Source organism: Juglans microcarpa x Juglans regia, chromosome 3D, assembly GCF_004785595.1.
Source record: "Juglans microcarpa x Juglans regia isolate MS1-56 chromosome 3D, Jm3101_v1.0, whole genome shotgun sequence".
NCBI lineage: Eukaryota > Viridiplantae > Streptophyta > Magnoliopsida > Fagales > Juglandaceae > Juglans > Juglans microcarpa x Juglans regia.
In genome coordinates this window covers 5865530-5880230 of record NC_054598.1, presented here as the reverse complement: position 1 = coordinate 5880230, position 14701 = coordinate 5865530, and the positions used below count along the sequence as shown (strand labels likewise).

General features: G+C 35.4%; 2 protein-coding genes across 3 annotated transcripts; both read right to left on the bottom strand.

The window, feature by feature from the left end:
* On the bottom strand, window positions 1-2244 carry LOC121254532 (type III polyketide synthase B-like). Of its 2 annotated transcripts, none has more exons than XM_041154615.1 (2): window positions 1397-2244; window positions 1-1119 (listed from the first exon to the last, which is right to left on the bottom strand). In XM_041154615.1, the coding sequence occupies exons 1-2, from the start codon at window positions 1578-1580 to the stop codon at window positions 122-124; spliced, it is 1182 nt and encodes a 393-aa protein (XP_041010549.1). In that variant the 5' UTR covers window positions 1581-2244; the 3' UTR covers window positions 1-121. The 2 variants fall into 2 exon arrangements, with proteins under 2 accessions (XP_041010549.1, XP_041010550.1); XM_041154616.1 differs by having other exon boundaries at window positions 1-1324; window positions 1397-1538.
* Window positions 2245-2277: 33 nt separating this feature from the next.
* Window positions 2278-7329, bottom strand: LOC121254533 (5'-methylthioadenosine nucleosidase-like). The gene is made up of 8 exons (XM_041154617.1): window positions 7053-7329; window positions 6831-6891; window positions 6196-6287; window positions 5711-5817; window positions 5253-5327; window positions 4905-4979; window positions 3844-3936; window positions 2278-2578 (listed from the first exon to the last, which is right to left on the bottom strand). The coding sequence occupies exons 1-8, from the start codon at window positions 7135-7137 to the stop codon at window positions 2381-2383; spliced, it is 786 nt and encodes a 261-aa protein (XP_041010551.1). The 5' UTR covers window positions 7138-7329; the 3' UTR covers window positions 2278-2380.
* Window positions 7330-14701: the final 7372 nt, after the last annotated feature.

The window sequence follows — 14701 nt, the reverse complement described above, 5'->3', positions numbered from 1 at the left end:
TAACTCATTAAATTAACAAATCTTATTTTGCCAGAGAATATGGATCTATAGATTTTGGAATACAATGATCTGTTGAAATGGAAGTTTCAAGTTATATGTGAGAAACGGCAATATTCTCACACTAGACAGTGAGGTTCCTTGCTAGAACTCCCTCAAAGGAAATCCCAGGTCCAAAAGCCAGTATCAGGCCCCATTCACCATCATCCCCTTGGCTTTCCTTCTTCATCTTAAGGCTCTCTTCTATCATGTACTCCAGCACATACACAATGGTATTGCTGCTAGCATTGCCATAATCCATTAAAGCTCGTCTACTTGCATTTAGCTTCTCTGGTGACAAGTCAAGCCGCTTTTCCATCCGATTCAAGATTGCAGGTCCACCCGGATGAACTGCCCAAAACATCTTATTGTATTCCTTGTCAGGAAACCCAACAACTTCCATCAACTTCTTACAGAATCCTTCAATGTTATCTTCAATTATCTGAGGAAGCTCCCTTGCTAGTTTGAAGCTGATCCCCTCTTCTGTCAGCCGTCCATCAATTGTTTTCTCGGTGTTTGGTAGGAATTGTTGTATTGCTGTATGCAGTTCAAAGAGAGGTTTTTCATAGCCTAAAACTGGGTCTGAGCCAATGATCATGGCTCCTGCACCATCTCCAAAGAGTGCAACACCAACCAGATCATATGGTCTCTCTGCACTTGGCGGCTTGAACCCTATAATGGTAGTTTCAGAAGTTGCAAGCAAAACCCGGCTCCCAGGATTGTTTTCAGCAATGTCCTTTGCAACTCGAAGGCCAGCAACCCCTCCAGAGCAGCCCACAAAATACAGCATGACCCTTTGAGTCTCAGGACTAAGCCCGAGGCCTTTTGCTAGGTAAAGATCGCCGCCGGGCAGCCGAGCTTCACTTGATGAGACATAGACTAAGTGGGTTATATCTGAAGGAGACCTGCCCCAATTCTTGAGGCAAGCTTGCGAAGCTTCGACAGCCATTCTTGTGACGGCATCATTACAGATATCTAGCCTTTGCTTTACAGTGGGTAAGCCTTCAACCGCAAGCTCCGGGTACTTCTTTAGGATCTCTTCTGACATCACAACATACCTCGTTTTAACTGTCGTTGTCTTGCCTGTAAATTTTTCAATAAACCAAAAAAAAAAAAAAAAAAATAGTGACAGTTAGGATATCTGCAGAACTATATATACCACCAGAAGCAACTGTCAACTTTTCCGATAAGCCATTCCTGACACCATCGATGAATTCTAACGCTGATTCAAGAAGTGCAACAATAATTTAGATCGTCCGTCCCAACAGTACAACAATCTTTTACTGCACTGCACGTTTACACTGACAATGAATAGCAACAATAGTAGCAAATAATATGAGCATAAGTTATTGTGAGTTACAGAGTCGAGTAAGCTTCTGCTTGAGGACAGGATCGTCACAGTTGGTGTCTCTAAAGTACCCATCAACGAGATAATCTTGCATAACAAGCTGGTGAGGGAATGCCTTTCCAAGAGCCAAAATTGTAGCTTTGCCTGGGTTGGCCACTTTTGTGGAACCTCCTCCTGCAACACCCACAGTTCCCATCCAAGAGGAGATGCTGATAAATATGCTAGTAGAATTGGTTGTAACGTACGAAGACCCTTTTACCTTGTTGCAAGTGAATCAAGTACCGGACTACCCACATATATACAGTTCAACCGCACACTTAAACCCATCAAAGCAAGCTTAAAGAGGTTCAATTGGTTAACATTGCCACTGAGCCATTTTTTTATGAACAAGATGACTGTTGTCAGAATTTCAGAGAAGGGAGAGACATGAAGTGTGCTACTCATTATATATTAGAGTAATCGATTAGTTGAAGAGCAAGCCATTCATGGAGTCAATGTTTAGAGGTGTTCGGTAGAGGTTTGATGTAGGGTTTGGGCCTCCTCTAGTTGTCTCAGTATTCTCGTGACTTCAGAATATGTTGGTGCCAATTCCCAAATTGTCACTGAAACTCCAATCCCTTGGTTAAGCATTGCTTCAGTATACATTATGGTGTCAAACCAAACAAAGTACTGTGTTTGCATGTCTGGTTAAAGAATATACGTCACTCCATGAAAAGGCTCTTTCTATTCCACTGGATTTTGTAATATCAAAATCAAACTTGGTGTCCGAAAGCATTTTCTTAGACGTGAATGGTTACCAACCACTATTATTTGGAACAGGAAAAAGTTAAAACTCCACTCCAGACAAGGTTAAGGAGTAAACGCTGATTTCAATATGTTTATGCACACAAAAATGAAACCCATTCGAAAGTCTGAACTATGAACCATTGCTATTTTGGGTATAAAAGCAAACACTCCAATCAAATCTGGTTCATTATGAACTGAGGACAACAAGCGTCAAAGTTGAGAGAGGCATTTTCCGTTGACGAAATCAAGAACCTGAGTGACTGCTTGATCAAGTGCAGCAGTCACAGCAACCAAATTCTGCAAGAATTCCTCTGCAGTTGGTTTCTCACCATCCACTATGTAAGTCACAGCTTTTACAAAAATTGCAGGGACTTTCAAAAGATCAGCCACATAGGCAACAGCGGCTCCCTGAAAACCCAAATTTCAAAGCAAAAATTCGTTAATGAAACATAGTATTTCTAATTTATAATTAGATCCCAGAAATGGTTATGAACGCTTGAATTTATGAATCTTTGAAGCATAATTACAGGTCCCACAAATTAAGGAAAAAAAATGCTCCACACGATTTCTCTTGGATCAACCATACTGCCAACAAGCATGACTTTCTTGAGGATTTAAAAAACATAATGTCATCAAATCTTAATGACCTTAAAATTCACCCCAAAATATTAGAAAAAATTTACATAAAGCCTAATGAAAAAAATATTTGATTCAAGCAGACTGAGAAATTGAGAATCAAAAAGTTTCCTTTTCATTTTCGATGTGTTGTTTTATTCAAATCATGTTAGGCAACAAAATAAAGATAACGATAATTGATGATTACAGTTGTTGCAAAGGAAACTCCAAGTACAAAGAGGCCAAAAGAGCACAAACTGGGGCATCAAATCATTTTCTTTAACAATTTTAGTTTTCTACCTATGCCACTCCTTTACCACGCGCTCCACACAGAGGGCAACTAATACAATGCATTACAAAATCTGGCGGGCATATGTCCAGTGGCACTGCCCATGAGAAGGATGACAAATAGTGCAGTCTAAGAGACAGACAAATACACAGAGACACAGGCCAATGGGGATTGATTGGACATGAACCGTGATTGCAATCTATGATTCCTTAATAGTTTGGAACGACTTCAGTTGTAAAGTCTATCCCCTCATGGACTTTGAAACCTGCTCAACACCTGTATTTTGCATACAATGTTTAGTGAATATACAGGCCACATGGATTTTGATGTTTTGTTTTCCAAGCATGTGAGGAGGATGAAATGCCAATTACTGCCTTATGCCTCCAAATCACTAGATTAAAAAAGGAATTGTCTACAGACACAAGAGTCAGGATTGGAAATTCAAGTTTCTTGAAGATCACAGTCCAGAGAATTATCATGCATCTCATTACATGGTCTTTCGAGGCAGGGGACGGAGAGAATATTTTTTACTCTAATCTCAGAGTCGTTCATTTCAGGATAAAACAAAGCAACGCACGTGCTCACTTAGACTGCCAGTTAATTAGTTGCCTTCCATGAAAACAACAGTATCATCATCATGCAATAAGGCCAAAAATATCTATCCTGTGACTCCTGTTGAGAAAAGGTCGATGGATACCAAAGTCCGTATGGATGCGCAAGGATGCCCCACCTAATTCACCAACAAGATCATTTAAGAGTAAAAGTTTACCTCCATGTCTTTAATTGTAGCGTCATTTGCAATGATAGATGCTTCATCTTGTGGGGACATATCTAGAGAGTCACCAGTAGACAATTTCCCAACCTGAAACATGCAGAAAGGGATTTCTCGAGTGTAAAGATCTTAGGTCTTGTTAAATTAAAACAATATGGAAAAAAAAGCCTCATCTTATATTATATCGAGAATATCTACCAAAAACTATCTATGCAAGCATACTGGCATGCATTAGTAGACACCAACATATGCACACAACACGCACAGATGCATGGTTGTGGAGCGTCCACAACTAAATTCAATGTTCTCGTTGCTTGCAGATGCTAAGGTGAACATATACTTGAGTATTGGACTTCAAATGGCATAATGGTCAGTTCCAACCTATTATAAACTCGTTATGACCAGAGATTCAATATTTTCAACTTACAGATTACCAACTAAAGCAATATGGACAAAATTGTAGCCACAATAGAAAACAAAAATGCTGGGAAAAGATTCACATCAGCAGCCCTAAGCTCATGCACATAAGATGTTATAATGCTGGGAAAAATAAAATCATATGAACCTCCTAAGAAGATGATATGTATACTCCCAAAAATACTGATATATAATTTCCAGACATCACAAAAGAAAACAATTGCTCCTGTCCTACGATGATGCTCTTACTGTAACTTTTATCTGTGAAGAGAGGAAAAAAATGTTTTTCCAATGTCAACCCTCGCATGTGCATCCATAATCAATGGCTTAGTCCCATTGGATTACCCATAGGATATACAAAATCTCTTCCACCGACATGAATTCTTTAGTTTTCAGTTACTTCTTCTTCTTACTTTTACAGGATCATCCCATTGGCTTATCCCATAGGATAAACAAAATCCCTCCCACTGACATAAATGCTTTTGTTTTCAGTTCTTCTTACTTCCACAGGATCATAGTCAATATTCACAATGAAAGTATATGATTAATTTAGGATGACTGTAAACATCATAAAGCAAGTAAAGAAAGGTTTGAGATGTTCAATAATTTTAACTCTTAGCACTCTACTATATGGTAATCACCTTTAGATTAAGCTCCTTAAGAAGATTGGGAGAGCAGAAGGCCTGGCGTAAACCAACTCCATACATATCAAACACCTGCAGAAGACATTTAAGGCAAATAAAATTTAAATGCAAAAACAAAAATGAACGAACATTTGCAGTTAACTCGCTTACTTGTCAAGCAAATGATTGGAACTAATTCATTAACTGCCCAATTACATGCCACGAAAATGAGAGAATAAAATCATTAACTAATGAATAAACATGTAAGCCACTGCTGATCTCCTTCACCAAACATGAGAAGAGTGAAAATGATGAAGTACAGCACATTTTTTTCCCTTTTCTGTCTGTAAAGTACGGTATGCTTACAGGTATAGGTATTCTTCTATCATGAAAAGCACAAGCAGATGCAAGAAACACATCACCAACACTTGCTCCTTTGGCCTGAAAGCATCCAAGAATTATTTATAAGTTTAACTAAAATTATATCTTTCATGCTTTGTAAATAAACATATGTTCGTGGATGCGTGAGCGTGTGTATTTCTGTTCCCACCATAAGTTAATTTGTCTGTCATTAATTTTTGTATAGTGCAATAAAGGTGCGCAACATTTTAGTGACCTTTTCTAGCGGATGCCCCCCTTCCATACCATCAAATGTCAAAACCATTCACCTTTAAACAATGAACACAAAAGCAAAAATTTCGGTGCAGCAGGACAATCATTTAATCAACAAATGAGCAGATAAAAATTGATAACCCCTGGAGAATTTCAGGCCTTAAAATAATAAAACGCAAAGCAGTCAAAATAATCTTGCCACAAACACATACCTTAAAGCCACCGGCAGTGCCTGCATTTATAATTAGGTCTGGCTTTAATGCTTGGATAGATGCATAGGTTACAAGAGAAGCCGACACTGTACCTACACTATCAACCCCTGAAAAAGGATTCGCAGTTTAAGGATCAGTAACAGAAAACTGATAAAAACAAAGACCTGTGTCAACATCATGCTTTAACGGGGCACTTTTGACCTTAAAGTGGCCTTGAACTAAGTATACTTCCTAGGTGAGCTGAATCAGGTCAATAACTAATATAAAACCTTTGAATGTCAAAATATAATGGTAAGAAGGAGAGTTTGTTCGATAAGCACTTAGTGTCCATCATTATTTTAGCCCTTTTGCTTTCCTCTTGCTAAAAACAGCTTGCAAGAGGTGATGAAAAATCACAGAAAAGCATATACACAACATAGCCATAATCATATGTTTGAGAAAACATACAAAACAGATATACACACATACAAGAATCAAATACCTACCCAAAGATAAATCTTTCCCTGGCCAGATCAAATTGATGTTAAGATTCTTGTAAATACCACGATAACATACCCAAGGAACCCCCTTTGGTAACCTGCACCGTTGCACATTGACAATTACGACCCAACAATCAATATCTATCGTCGTCAAGTTGTATACCAAAGAATATGATAACCGTCCGTTTTTACACATATCAAAACGTCAAATAGCAGTCGATGAACCATCACTAACAGCTACTGAAACCCACTACACCATACACACGTCAAGTGTCAACGATCAGACTTCACGGACAAAAAAAAAAAAAGAAAATTGATTTAGGAAATACAAAGAGCATCCCAAAACCCCAATCAAATCTGGGATTGAACTAGTAAAGAAAGGTTTTTTTTTTTCTTTTATCAAGTTCGAAACCTGCTAAAAGTAGGCACAAGCCTAGGCAAATAAAAACACCCAAAAATGATGCGTTTCTTTTCTTTCTTTCTTCTGCAAGGGGAGACTACTGAAAACGCATTCAGTAGCTTTGTGGATCACATCAACAACGTGAAACCCGTGTTTGTGATCCTAAGCCCTTATTAGTGAGTGTATGCTGAAATTTAAAAATAAACAAATAAATTAAAGACAAAAAGAATAAGAAACTCACATGGAGAGTTCCTCGGTAAGCTGGAACTTGTTCACTAAAGGAAGTGCCTCAGTTTGCATAGCTGGTATCCCAAAATTAAAAAATTAAATAATAATAATAATAATAAACCCCCCCACATGCAGAAATGATAACAAATCCCAAGAGAACAAAAAAAAAAGCGCAAATACTTATATGCATGCATATGTGTGTGCGTTGTGTGTAAGCAAGAGAATATTGAAGCACCGATGATGATGAGAATGGAGGAAATGGGCCGGTCTTCTATATGCGAAACGACGGCGTCCTCCAATTGGTCACCAGAAGGAGTCATAACCGCCGTTTGAGTCTCTCCAGAATCTGTGGCCAATTCAATTTTCTTGCGTTTTCTTGGGAAAATCTAGGGAGATTGGAAGATATTTTTGTACGTTCGAGTGTTTGCTTGTTTGTTTATAGTGTAACCTTGTGGCCAATAAAGAGAAGACAAGACAAAAGCAAATTCAATGCCCTGTTATTTTGGCTGAACAAAGAGAATTACTGCATGTAGAGTTTTTCAAACACATATGCGAGACGAAGATGTTTCATGATTTTCTCATCCAAATATTTTTTTACAATTTTTAAAAAACTGTCTATAATTTCTGATTTTGAATATTACAAAGTCTAAATTTTAAAAATTGATCGAAATACAAATATAATAGAAAAATATTATTGAAATGTAAATTACCATCCCAAATATCAGAAAAACAATTCAAAAAGGTTATAATTATTATTAAACCAATTTCAGTATAGACTATAATTTTTCCGAAAAAGAACAGGTGGTGGCATACGAGTTTGATCAGGCCCGATCAGCACATGCATTCCAAACAGTATTCCAACATTCAAAAACGAAAAAGAAACAGTTCCAAGCAATATGATCATGATGTGCGCATGCTGCAGCAGAGGTTTCAAAGGCTTCTACATTAGACAACAATTTCTGTCCAGAGGCTGAAACCATGTGCTCTGCCATAATTCTTCTGTTTTTTTGTTTTTTTTCTTAATAGTGTCGGGGATAAGATCAACGTTTGAAGACATTGACTATTAGTTAAGATGATCCTATAGATGTTTTGAGCCCAATATGATGGTCCAAGTAGTGACGAAGGGTAGATTCAGTCCCTAAGGCTTGTGATTGATTGGGACTTCGTCTAGCATGTCAATGTCTGTCGATCCAATTTGAACTTGCAACCCATTGGTGGGACTGTTCATCCAAATTCCAATCTGGATACTTGATTATAACTAGTCCGAAACTCGAATTTCAAACTTGGTTCAGAATCCATAACGGATTAGCCTGGTTATGACCCAAGCTGGAACTCAAATAAAATCGGGTTTTGAAAACTCAAAAATCTGGATTTCGAACAGAATGAGGTTTTTTTTTTTTTTTTTCAAAAACAGTATTGGAAACTGGAAAGCATAATTGTATTTATTTTTAACCTAAAAGCCTATATTTCATTAAAAAAATTTTAAGAAGAAATGTTGTTAAAAAGCTCTCTCTCTCTTTTTTTTTTTTTTTACATAAAAGCATGTATTTCATTAATTTTTTTTCAAGAAGTCATGTTGAAAACCATATTACTAATACATTGGACATTGTCTATAATAATAAAAATATATTACAAATGAGAAACTAAATTTCATGTAAAAAATAAATAAAGCTAGAAACAGCTAGTTACCTTTTTAACTAAATGCATGTAAAAAAAATTCAATATTTATCATGTAAAATACATGCAACACACTATACAATCCACTACATATTTCACTATTTTGTATTATATACATGACATTACAAATTACAGTTACATATCAATAACATGGTCCTCCATCAGTTATTTAATCACACCAAATAGCCTTTAAGTTTGTTCTCTGTAGCCACCCAAATTGAAGACAATCACCACGTTGAATTTCTAGTCTATTCTCTGCAACCATCCAAACTAAGGAAAAAGAATGTATTTCAACATAGAAAAACACAAATCATGCAGAATAAACGGAACCATTTCCATCATCAACACGGCAGGCCAACACTTCCACAACAATACCTTTTCCAGCACGAACACCATAATGCTACACTGAAAACTAGCCATAAGTTTGCCATCAATAAAGAGAGTACATCCCATATATGCTAGGAGACAAGGGACCCAGCCACACCCACAAACAATGCTAGCACTAAAAGACGAGCCACCAACCAACAGTACTACAAACAATAGAAGCAAGCAAATCCCCACAACCAGAAGTAAGAGCATTAATGTATCCCCTTCTTTATGAAGATATCCCCTTCACAAACCAGAAAACATGCCAACGCTAACAATAAGATCAAAAGTCTCATCTAGTCTGTAGTCATCACAATTAGGGCAAAAAATAAAATAAAATAAAAGTAGTGGGGAAAGTGCTGAAGACGATGACAGAAACATAGAGAGCACTAAGGAGTGAGATGGGAGTCATACCACCACGCAGGCTAGCTATACAATACACTTGAGAAGCTCAAAGTCTTTGAGTCACTCCTAATCAACATGAGTAAAGTTCAATTTTAGATCAAACTCTAAAAAAAAAAAAATGCATGAGAACGGTTACTTTCATGTTATCCTTATCATTCTTCATAGCTTTTCCTTTGGTTTTTATAAATTGGCTAACACTGTAATTGAGCTTTTCCTTTTCAGTCTTTGTTTTCCTCATTTTTACAAAAATCTTAGGCTTATAACTAAAAATGTTAGAAATGAACTCGCTGTTTGATTATGAATTTTTCCACAAAACCCCTCATTATTACTATTTATATCTAATAATTAACTGTGTGAGTTTCAAAATCAGAATTTCTGAGTAGGTTTTCAGCTCTGCTCCGAATGTCATGACAAAGTCGCAAAAAAAAAAAATTTGCTTTGGGATTCAATATGTTTTTCATGCTCATCAGCTTTTATGGCAAAATTAATATTTGTGCAATCTTGTAGAACTTTATTTTGGGGTTTTTTATAACTCTCATACATTTGCTTTTTATATGAACCTTATTTGTTTTTAGGTGAAGATAAATGTTTTGTGCTATTTTGTGCCACAGTTTCTCCTTCACTTGGTTAGTCTTAAATCGCCTTGGTCGCGTAGAAGAAGAAAACATACCCTTCTGCCAAAACAATGGAAGAGTTTCATTACACCAGATAGAAATCTCAGTGATGGTGGGGTCAAATTTTTTAAGAAAGTTCGTGGTGGGGTAAGCAATCGAATTTTCTCAGACCACCTTGTTTTCTATTTTCAAATTCAATTTTATTTTATTTTTAGTTTCTTCTAATTTTAATCCTTTATTTGTTACTGTTGTGAAGATCTGATTCCTTATGCTATGATGCAGGGTGTTGATCCAAGTATTAGAACGGAGGTTTGGCCTTTCCTTCTTGGAGTGTAAGATCTGGTTTTTTACAGGTTCTTCTCTTTGGCTTGTTCAGATGTAGGCTAAGTGTCTTTCTTAAAGCTGTGTACTCTATATGAATATAATAGTTTTGATGCCTGGGTTTTTAAATTCTTAGCTTATATGTACCTTCCAGGTGTCGTGTCTGTAACTATGGTTTTCCTCCGTCATAAGTGAAGGCAATCAATAAAATTGGAGTTCCGTCCTCTTCTTAAAAAAAAAAAAAAATGTATCTTATGTATCAATGTCTTTGATTGAGAAACTAAGATAGATTTTGCTACCTTTTGGAGACTTCTTGTTATGTTGTTAGTCATAGCAACAGGTTAACCTAATCCTATGGATTGCTTGATCCATGGCTGACTTTAAGTTGGTTGATTTATGACATTTTTTTCCCACCCTCCTCGTCTTGATTTTTTAACCATTCTTGTCGTAAGACTCAAAAATCTGGATATACATCAACTTGGAAGTTATAAGACTCAAAAAATTTGCTTCACCATTATGGTTGCCATGCAAATTGACATATTGCAAAATTCCTTCTTCATGGAGAAAACAGACATATAGGTTGCTATTTTATACTGTTTCTGGCTATGTATGATTGAGTCTCTTGGTTCACTTTTGCTGAATGCTGGGTGTTTTTTAAGGTCTCCAGATCTTTCATGTCTTGACTTTGATATGCTCATGTGCACAGCTATGACATTAAAGTTCCCAGAAAGAAAGAGATTTGGTTACCATACAGAAAATGTATTGTCATTATTGATTAAATCCATTAGGACGCTTAAATTTTATGTTTTGAATACTATATTTTTTTCCTGTTTTCCACTCCCTCCCTCCCTCCCCCTTCTTTTCTTGTTCCCCTTGTCACTCTCCTTTTACTTTGTGATGCAGAAAAGAATATGATAAGCTGCAGATTTTAAAATGCGGTGAGGAGACTTTAAAGCTGAAGGAAGCTTCTGGGAATTGCAGCAATGAGGGCAGTGGTGATTTTAGTCAGGTTCTAGATTCTCCTAGCTTAGAAGATTTTTTTGTATTAATTTATACTTGATGCAAAATTAATGGTATTTTGTGTAAAACACCTATGTTCTTGTTGCAAATTTATTTATTTGTATTTAGTTTATCTCTAAGTAGGGGACCAACAGCTGGTTGTCGTGGCAAAGTTGTTCTTGCTTTTGAAGAAAATGGTAATTCAAAAATTGGGGTTAGATATGATAAATCAATCCCAGATGGCAACAATCTCGATGGTCTTTGTGAAGATGACCACGGTTTCTTTTTGTTCTAGTGATTCCTTTGATCCAAATCTCCTCTGTTTCCTTAATTTTGAATCCTGGCTTTCTCTTTGTTGTAGTTTTTTGTTGTCTTGTGACTTATTGATGCTTTACTCTGCAGCCAATAGTTTACAACGCTACTATGAGGTGATGATGTTGACAAGCTTGCTATGAGCTCTTTGAGGTAGTTCCACTCTTTACTGATCTAAGTGGTGGTGGTAATACTTTGAATCAAGATTGAGATATCTAAATGAGCAAGTAGTTGTATTAAACCAGTTTAGCAAAATGATCAATTTGCTAAACTAATATTAAACTATCGTGCATTTTGAACTAATCTTTTTGTTTTCTAATCTATCCAAACATGTAATTATTATACTTCACTAACTCATCATTATTCAAAGATATTGGCTAAAATTTGCTTTTTGTTTCTATGCATACAAGTCCCAAATAGACAAGTCTCATACAAGTCTTTTATAAAATAATAAGTCTTACTAATAAATAATAATTTTTTTTTACATTTTTTTAAAGTGGAATCTACTTTTTTTTTTACACTTTTTTGGGGCTTGTACAAATCATTTCTCTTTGCATATTGCTCCCGACCCAGTATATATATATAAATGAAACTGTATAAAGTCTCATTTGGATAGTGAAAGTATTTAATTTCATTTTATCTCATAATTACAGTTTTTTATTTTCACACAAAATATAATAAACAATTTAATTTTTTCAAATCTTAAAACAATAATAATATTAAAAAAATAATATTTTATTCAATTTTTAATTTTATTTAAAAACATTTTAACTCATCTCGCTATCCAAACAACTTTCAAGCAGACCGGGAGTATTGGCTCTCATCAGGATGTTGAATTCAAAGCCGGCTTCGGTATCGTAGATCAAGCTACTGGCGTTGGTTTTGAATTCATGATTTCCGGTGCTAATTTTGTGGCCAACGTTGACCCGTTTTAATCTATTCCTTCGTTGGGGTTTCCTTTCTGCAATGCAAGGCTTGGTTCGGTTTCAACTTTGAACTCCCAGTCTGAATCCGCACACTTTGTCATCTGCTCCAGCAAATAAAATAATCTTTTACCGGTTTCGTTGTCTCCGAGTGTTTTCCATCAACAACAGCACAAGCAGTTGAAGTCGTGGTTGAGAAGCCGCACGAGATATTCATAATAAAACCAAAATCAAGCTCATATATGATATACCTGCGAGAGCCAACCCCATGCCACCCTTTTGGGCGGCCCTTGGAGTTGGTGGCCACCTAGCTACATATATTTTCATAACCCATATACAACATCTAATGCAGATGCTACATATTATTATAATAAGATAAATGAATGTTTTAATTATAAACAGATCTTATTAAAATAAACTTACAAATTGACGTTGGTTAATGTAGTATGTTAAATTATAAATCCATTTTTATTATAAAATAGATCTAACTTATCATATCAAATTATATTAATTTATAAATTTATTTTTATAAAATATTTATTAGGATTGTAGTATAAGGATTGAAAAACCTATTCTATAATGATAAAGCGGAAGCAGCACCTCTCCTACTTATCATCGTGATGTGTCGTATTTAAATCATATTATATAATAAAAAAATTCTATACATCATACTATTATTTCATTAAATATGACGTGACATATTTATTATCATTAAATATTATTTATTGCATGCTTCTTTATAATCTAATAGTAATAAATGTGCCACATACCGTTTAATATTATCAAAATAAAATAAAAATATAGTGTATAGCATTACTCTGTATAATAATTAAGATAGTTTGGTCATAATATTGTTGATGGTTTATTGTTTTACAATAAAGTCAGTACTGCCGCCCTACTACCCGCCCGCCCCACGTACGTACGTACTTACAACAGTTCCCACAATAAATATTGGCTATATATATACAGGCAACTATATATTTCCTTTAATTTGAAGCCCAATGCATGCATGCATGTCAGTCTAGCATTTACATCTCACTATATATTTCATAAGACTCCGTTTTTATGTTTAGAATATCTCATATTATTTGTGAATAGTAATGAATAATTTATAAATAGTAGTAAATTGTTTGTAAATAATAATTAACTATTTATAAATAATAATAAAATAGTTTAAAAACAGTTATATTTACAAACAGATTCTAAGCATATAATTTTACAGCAATATTTTCTCGATTGCCATGGCAGCTTCCGCCTTATATAAGGGTAATATTTACATATTAGTGGTCCATGGGAGCAATTTCGTCCAATAATCTCAAATGTAACAAAATACAATTTAAATAATGTATTGGCTAATGGATGTATTTAATGGGCCAATGGCTGATCTACAGCAGTGTATAGAATATATAGTTTGCTAGCTGCTATCTGCTCGACGTTCATGGAGTACTGCCCCCAATTTATTACACTATCCAACTTGACAGCCCAATTAATAAAGCCAAGCTTTCAGATACAGTACTCCCTGCATGCATTAGTTCCATTACTAGCTACATGCAACACCATACGTACCATTCATTATGATCATCGCATACCATTCACACTTCACTGCATGCATCATGTACGTCGATATATATAAACAGTAGTAATTCCAGTACTATGCATGCATGGTGCTGTTTACGACGTTTTCTTTACTATACGAGACAACGTACTTGAATTAATGATAGACATGCATATATATAATCATGTTCCAAGTTAATTATCACATGATCCCTTACTGCATATATATTATAAGCTTTTGACGTTAATTAATTTATGCCACGATAAAATATATATGCGATCGAGATGATCATGATCATGTTATGTATGAGAGATGATCGATATCTCATAATCATGTAACACGTAACGTTAGGTGTGAGAACCTGCATGCACAGTACTCGTGAAACTTTTCTGTCTAGATCATGATCACTAGATGAACGTGGCATGCCCTTTACGACAAGATATCGTCTCCTTTTTTTATACATTCATTTATTGCTATATATAGAAAACGACTGAGTCCTAAATTAATTAATATCTTCTAATATAATATTAAAGTTGATTTTTGGACCCCAATTTATAGAAAAGAAAGTAGGAAGCAGTAGCCGATAATGTAGTTGGAAAAAAAAGCAGTTGAAATTGATGGCACGACTAGTATGGGCAGGCATTATGAGTAAACGACCAACTCCCCAACATGATCAAAGCTGATGACCATATATATTTATATAAATATATAG

Coding starts and splice junctions, on each gene's coding strand:
- LOC121254533 (XM_041154617.1), bottom strand. CDS start 7,137: ATGACTCCTTCTGGTGACCAATTGGAGGACGCCGTCGTTTCGCATATA. Junction 6,288..6,830: donor CTTACCGAGGAACTCTCCAT/GTGAGTTTCTTA, acceptor GCAACGGTGCAG/GTTACCAAAGGGGGTTCCTT. Junction 5,328..5,710: donor GCACTGCCGGTGGCTTTAAG/GTATGTGTTTGT, acceptor GGATGCTTTCAG/GCCAAAGGAGCAAGTGTTGG.
- LOC121254532 (XM_041154615.1), bottom strand. CDS start 1,580: ATGGGAACTGTGGGTGTTGCAGGAGGAGGTTCCACAAAAGTGGCCAAC. Junction 1,120..1,396: donor GCAGAAGCTTACTCGACTCT/GTAACTCACAAT, acceptor AAAAATTTACAG/GCAAGACAACGACAGTTAAA.